Source organism: Melanaphis sacchari, unplaced genomic scaffold (assembly GCF_002803265.2).
Source record: "Melanaphis sacchari strain LSU unplaced genomic scaffold, SCAv2.0 Contig1740_pilon_pilon, whole genome shotgun sequence".
Classification (NCBI taxonomy): Eukaryota; Metazoa; Arthropoda; class Insecta; order Hemiptera; family Aphididae; genus Melanaphis; species Melanaphis sacchari.
The window spans coordinates 1-7,836 of NW_020270811.1; the positions used below are offsets into that span (position 1 = coordinate 1).

The following is a 7,836-nucleotide window of genomic DNA, read 5'->3' on the forward strand; positions in this document are numbered from 1 at the left end:
ATGGTATGCTTCGTTCAGTTACGTATTGCTGGCCCAATCAAAATACTTGAAAATTTTATACAAAGTTCTTCTTATGTATATTTTATAGTGATTAAAAATTATAAGAATACATAGATCACATGTTTTTATTAGCATTTGAAGTTCAAATTTTGAGCAAAATTCGCAAAATCATGAATATTTGCAAATTATTTTGAGATATAATTCATAAAATTTATAAGTAGTAAGAGTTGAAAATTGAATACAATTTTATAAGTTTAGCTTTTAATAATTATAAAGAACTTAATGTGGTGTATTCAGGCCATTAAAACATCTTAAATCTTACCACCTTTTTCACAACCACTGGAAATTATATTCTAGGCTGACAAATCATTTCGTTCAGAATCGTTTTCGTATTCAATGCAATAACTGTCAAGTTCAAATTAACACTCTTATAAATTATAATATATAATAGTGATCCGCGGCACCTAATCTACAGCAGAGCGGTACCCTTCCCGCTTTGTTACGAAATGCTTAGAATAAAATTTAAAATACCTGAACATATTTACATGATAATAATTAGTAATGTTATTTAGTAGCATTTAGTCAATATTTGGCTATACTATGGAAAGGATCTCATTTTGGTTTATAATCATGGTATAACTCAGACGCTGAGCTAGAATCCACTCATAAGTAGGATTTTGGATTAATATTTCAAAATTTAAATAATATATTTAGTTGGGTCTATGGAAGTCCCAGTGCACCTCGACACAAAGTAAAGTAAGACAGCGGCTTTGGTTGAAAACATTTTCTCTCCAAACTAAATTTAAAAATGTCATATTGCCGCCAAAATAAATAGATCCAGATGTTAAACAGGCTGAGATCATAAATGCGGTGGATCTAAATGACTCGGGACCATATTATGTCGGGATCTAAATGACTCAGGCCTGGTATAAAGTCTTATCAGAATGGTTATCGGGATCTCGATGACGGATCTATTTGTCAGCATACCATGTGAGTCGTCAATTCCTGGCGATAAGAATGTTTTGACTGTTTCGAGATTATTGATGTTTATCTAATACGGGTATATAAAGTGGTAATACATACAATACAAGGAAAGTTTAATTACGCGTGGCGGCGGATTTTTGATCGTTCGACTGTTGACTAATTTTAAACTATATTTCATATAAATATTTTGTTCACGGGAAAAAAAAATGTCCGCGCATGCTTACATAAATCGGGGTCTGCAAATATGTAAGAATTTTTTTTTTTTGAGAGATTCTGGGGGGGTCCAGTACCCCCTGGACCCCCCCCCCCCCACCAAATAAATACGCCACTGCTTACACTTATTTCATATTTTTCTATTCCTGAAAATACAAAATTTCAGTTACAATTATGTTCCTTTAACTAAAATATATTATTAGAACAGCTTCTTATAAAATTTACACGATTTCACTTAATCGTGTTTACAATTTTTTTTTTTCATATCTTTTCCTGTTACAAAATATTTATACATAATTGAAATTAATTTAAATATAAATACATAAATTATATATGTTCTTTGGTCTTAGTGTTTTTATGGAAATTTTACGTTAATGTAAGTTAAATTATTATAAAATATATTATTTTTATATATATATAGGTCGTTCATAATTATGCACATTCTTTTTAAACCCCCTTTATAAGTCCTGGGTATTGGTATAATTGCATAATTGAATGTCGCCCTATTAATTAATTGTTTGCATAGTTTCGTATATCGGATGCCTCAGTTATATTTAACATGTTTATTAATATTTTCCCGTTGTGTACAGTGTTTATAATGTTCCCACAAAAGACTCCTACTACTATTTCTTGCTTATGAATTAAAATGTCCTTATTCTCTACGTCCGTTGCAGCTATAGGTATAGATACAATGGTTTCTGTTCTAGGTTTTAATACTACACTCTTATTGTTAAAGTTAATTTCTAATGTCTTATTTGCTAAATTTATTATCGAATTATTTTCCGTTAGGAAATTATTACCTATTATACCGTTTCTCTTTATTGGAAAATTCTTACTAACTAAATTAAATTCTGTATATACGCTTTGCCCTTGAAATATTAAATGTATTGTTACTTTCCCTAAAGTTTGTATTATTTGGTCATTTATTCCCCTAAGATATACTTTATGTGTTTTATCTATTGTTAATCCGTCGCATAAAGTATCGTTTTTAACCACGTTCACTTCACTACCTGTATCGATAAGAAATTCTAACTCTTTAATTTTACAAGCAGGTGAGATACATTTTACATGGTTAGTATTATTTATTGTTGTGTGTACTGTTGGAAGGCAATTTCTGATGGGTCCACGGTTATCGTTTGTATCGCACGCGCCCCGTATGTCGCGTAAGAGTTCTGCCCGTTTCCCGAGTTATTACGACGTTCGTCGTTTTGTTTTTTGTAACATACCGCGATAGTATGTTCCGTTTTGTTACAATATATGCAGGTGTCGTGTGAATTTTGATTAGTATTACCGTTGGGTGGTCGCGTAAAATAATATGATTGATTATTCATCCTACATTGTGACGAAAAATGTCCTTCGCGATTACACGTAAAACATCGTCTAACATTAAAATTGTTGTTCCTAAAATTTTGGACCTGATTAGTATTCCTACCTCGGAAATTATTATTGTTACTATAAGATGCGTTTTGATTATTATTATTTTGACCATGGTTAACGTTATAATTATTGTTATTTCTATTTGTTTGCCTATTGTATTCATAATTATTTACTCTAAAAATGTCTTGTGCATTATTATACGTACGAATGTTTTTATCTGCTACTAATGCTACCTGCATGGCTTGGTCAAGAGAATTCGGATTTTTAGTTTTCACTTCGAATTTTATTTTGTTGGGTAACCCGTTAATGTAACTAACCATAGCTTGCTCTTTGATATTTTCACGTAATGTTATTGTTTCGGACGACGGTTTACTTACGGCTACTGCATCGCATAATTTTTGGAATATTTCTTCTACGCGGTTATTATATGCCTGAATCGTTTCATCGTTTTTAAATACCGAAAAATTATAATTAATCTGCCACATACATAAGGTTTCCCCGACTGTTACAGCCGGCGGCAGCCGTAATCTCTTCTCTTACGTAACCCGATAACGAACAATGTCTAAAAATGGTAATGCTAATCTAAATCGTAATAATAACAGTTTAAACCATACCAAATCTAATACATCTCGTATACAGAGCGCTTCAAGTGACGATGTATTTTCGAACACCAACGAAAACAACATAAATATTTCTGAACATAAAATAGTACAGTCCAAAAATAAACGTAATCTATCCACTGATAGCTCATCGTCAAATTTAAATAAAAAAAATATCAAACCTATTTTTGCATCAACAAATAGATACGCTATTCTCGACAATGAAAATAATGAAAATAATAATACTGATTCAAATAAGACTAAATCTGATGAAAATTCAAATGCTAACATGGATACTGACGAAATAAAAATCAAACCACCTCCACCCATTTTCGTCCGCGGATTGTTGGACTTTGCCGCATTTCGTACTGTTTTAATCAATTTAGTCGGAACCAACAAATTTTTTGTCAAATCAACTTCCAAAAACCTAAAGATACAATCCAGCAACTCTGACACTTACAGATCGATTATAAAATACTTAAAAGAGTCTAAAGCTGAATACCACACATTCCAAGCCCAAGAAGACAAATCCTTCCGTATAGTTGTTAGAAATTTACATCCGTCTACCCCAAGAGTTGACATAGGTATTGCAATTCAGGAAATTAGATACACAGTTCGTAGTGTTACAAATGTTTTACACAAAACTACAAAAAGTAAACTTCCGATATTCTTCGTTGACTTAGAACCAGCTGAGATCAACCAAGACATTTTTCATCTAAACTCGATACTTAACACAAAGATTAAAATAGAAAAACCGTACAAAAGACGGGAGATTATCCAGTGTATAAACTGCCAAGAGTACGGTGACTCTAAAACTTATTGTGCATATCCCTCAAGATGTGTTCGCTGTAACTCCAACCACTCAACTTCAGCTTATAACAAGACCAGCGATCAGCCTCCTGTGTGTGTACTCTGTGGTTAGGTTAGATGTACACTAAACAGGGTAAATCCAAAAAATTAATACAACCATATATACATATTTCATGTGCACATTAACTCATTACACATCGTATCAGCTATCAGTGGTTGTCTGTGCGGCAGTTGCCGATTATGAGTTTATGGCTTATCTTATCCAATCAAAAAATTAATTGTTATAGACCAAAATATAATTAACCCTCCGTTGGGCACATGAGTCTAGCTAGACCTTTTCTGATTTTAATTACAGTTGAATTATATTTTTAAATAAGATAGCGATTTAAAATATTGTGTACCCTCCTACAGTGTTATTTACTATTACTCTATGAAAAAAAAATATTGGGAAAACCCAATGTATAGATAGTTATAAGAATATTATGGTATACATATCATATTCATGCTACATAAGTCTAACCAGACTCGTTTATATTGTATATGATAAATAGTATATTTATACACATTTTATCGTTGTTTTTATCATTAGAATCAGTTTATTGCATTCACGTGAACAAAAAACGCGACGCGTAATTGTTTACTGAGTATATTTTGTGGTAAATTAATTTTTTTTTAGTTTTATACTTCTAAAAATTTCATTTTTTTGTTCAAAATGAACTTTGAAAACGAAGTGGAATTTATTTATAATACGCGATCACGCGACGGTCATATTGATACAGCATTTTATGAAAGATTAGCAGCAGCTTTGGTGAATTATATTGAACGTGAAAGAAATGTTGAAGAGAGCGAAGAAATTGACGAAATCGAATCATTTCCTGTCGACGATGACGATTGTGATGTTGATTATGTACCAAACGAAGATGATGCGTCAGATATTGAGAATGAAGTGGTTATCGAACCAAATGATTTATTTGACAGTGATGAAGAATTTATGTACGAGTACTTCTGAAGAGTGTTTCTATGGTAAAGACGGTACAAAATGGGAAAAAAATGAACCAAACACTGGTGTTCGCATTCGTTAACACAATGTTATGCGTTTTAGAAGTGGACCTAAGGAACAAAATTCTGTCCCAATTGAAGTATTCAAAAAATTTTTCACTCCTGATATTGCATTCATTATCATCACTGAAACGAATCGTTATGGAAAAGATTCAATACAAAAATGGAATGCGTCTAATCCAGGTCAAAAAAAAAGTTTGGAAGGATGTCACTGAGAGTGAATTAGACGCGTTTATTGGTATACTTTTTGGCAGCTGGTGTTTCCCATAATAACACACAAAAATCAGAAGTTTTGTGGCGTACAGATGGCCTACCGATATTCAGAGCAGCTATGTCTCATAAAAGTTTATTTTTATTGTCAAGATATATTAGGTTTGATGATGGACGCACACGTCCATTCCGCTTGCAAAGTGATAAGGCCGCACCTATTCGTGATATTTGGAATTATATGAATGAAAATCTAGCAAAAAACTATAGTCCATATGAAAATATAACTATTGATGAACAGCTCTTTCCATATCGTGGTAAAACCAAATTTACTCAATATATACCATCAAAACCAACCAAATATGGTGTAAAAATTTGGTGGGCCTGTGATTCGAAAACAAAATATCCATTACAAGGAAAACTATATACAGGTCGGCAAGAAGGAAATGAACGTGAAACGAATCAAGATGAGAATGTCATGCTACAACTCGCAAAGTCGTATAGTAAAAGCGGCCGTACAATTATCGCAGATAATTTTTTTACAACATTAGAAGGCGCAAAGCGAATAACTAAAATCGGTCTTGCGTTCGTTGGTACCATTAGGTCTAACAAAAGATGTATCTTTTGGAAGCTGTCCTGTGTGTGTACTCTGTGGTGGCGCTCATACTGCAAACTATCGTGAATGTCAAGTTCACAAGAATCTGCAGAAAGTCCATCACAGCAAATCCAATTCAAACAATTAATTCAACAAAAAAAGTAATATTAACTATAGTAATATTGTAAAGGGGGAAGGCGTCAAAAGTGATAGCACCCATACTTCCCCTCCCGATTTAACAGACATTCCTTCAATTAAGTCAAAAACCTCCTCAAATTAATTCCCAAAATAATACCTCTCAAAATAGCAATGAGAATTCACACGAATCTATAGCAATCCAATTATCCTCGTTCATTTCTGAATTTAAACTGATAATTAATCCTCTCATATCACTCCTTACAACAGTTATAGATAAACTCTTAAAATGATGGTCTGTCACCAACTTAACTCTAACGTAATTAAGGTATTACTTTGGAATGCCAATGGTATAAAACAAAATGAAGCAGAATTTTTAAATTTATTACAAGAAAAACAAATTGATTTAGCACTCATCTTGGAGACACACTGTAAACCATGCACTAAACTATTTTTCCGGGCTATACGGTTTATATAGGGTGATTCATTTAGAAGTACTATTTTTAAATGGGAATTTATGACTGATAAAACATGAGTCGTATCAAACTGTCGTTTTATTTTAGTTTAGTAATATTTGACATTTCATCATGGAACGACTTAGCCCGGCACAGCGTCTACAAATTATTCAACTGTACTACGAAAATCAACGTTCAACGAGGACTGTTTTTCGTAAGCTAAGAGAAACTTATGGTCCGCATAATCGACCTACCGAACGCACAATTCGCTATACGATTAATAAATTTGAAACTCAATTTTCATTATTGGATAACACGTGACCAAATAGTCCTCATCCAGCACGTAGCGGAGAAAATATAGCGGCGGTAGCTAGGAGTGTACGCGATGACCGCGATGAGTCGATTCGACGCCGTTCTCAACAACTAGGCTTGTCGTATGCAACAACTTGGCGTATTTTACGTAAGGACCTTGGTTTAAAGCATACAAAATTCAACTCGTGCAAGATTTGAAGCCAACCGACCTTCCGAGTCGTCACAGATTCAGTGTATGGGCTCTTGAAATTGTTTGAAGAAGATCCACTGTTTACGATCAAAATTTTATTCAGTGATGAGGCCCATTTTTGGCTTAATAGCTACGTCAATAAGCAAAATTGCCGAATTTGGGATGAAGAACAACCCGAAGAGATTCAAGAGCTGCCATTACATCCAGAAAAAACGACAGTTTGGTGTGGTTTATGGGCTGGTGGAATTATCGGGCCATATTTCTTCAAAAATGAAGCCGGGCAGAACGTAACCGTGAATGGCGCCCGTTATCGCGCCATGATAACGGACTATTTGCTGCCAGAAATTGAAGTCCGTAATCTAAATTAACGTTTACCAACAAGATGGCGCAACTTGCCATACAAAATGAAACCATGCTTATTGGCGAGAACAATTCGGAAACAATTAATTTACCATCTGGATGATCAGTTCTAACGATTGATTCATTTAGTAAGTCTTTTTCAAAGTAAAAAGTAATAAAATAAATTGTATAGCAGATTATTTTATTATCAAAAAAGCTACATTTACATTTATTTTTAAATATAATATCTTTTAAGTTAAGCCCAACTGCGGTTAATATGGTCTATTCTAATTTTCAATTTTCAATGACACGTCCAAGCATTTCGACTGGTTTGTGATCAATGATGTGCGTGATGTTTGCTTCCAACAACTATTGTAGATCGGCTAGTTAAGGACTTGATTGACGTAGCCCCTAAAGAAAAAGTCTGAGGGGATATCACACGATCTAGGGTGGCCACTTAATCGGTCGACTCGTGAAATTAATTGTTCGAATTGTTTCTCCGTAATAGCGCATGGTTCACGTGCTGTGGACAAGTTGCGCCATCTTGCTTGACCAAACGTT

General features: G+C 33.6%; 1 protein-coding gene across 1 annotated transcript; it reads right to left on the bottom strand.

Moving 5' to 3' along the window:
* Window positions 1-2,279: 2,279 nt before the first annotated feature.
* LOC112592386 (GATA zinc finger domain-containing protein 4-like) lies at window positions 2,280-3,059 on the bottom strand. Its single transcript, XM_025336411.1, has one exon. It carries the CDS (start codon window positions 3,057-3,059, stop codon window positions 2,280-2,282), a length of 780 nt encoding a protein of 259 aa, XP_025192196.1.
* Between the last annotated feature and the right edge of the window lie 4,777 nt (window positions 3,060-7,836).

Coding starts and splice junctions, on each gene's coding strand:
- LOC112592386 (XM_025336411.1), bottom strand. CDS start 3,059: ATGTGGCAGATTAATTATAATTTTTCGGTATTTAAAAACGATGAAACG.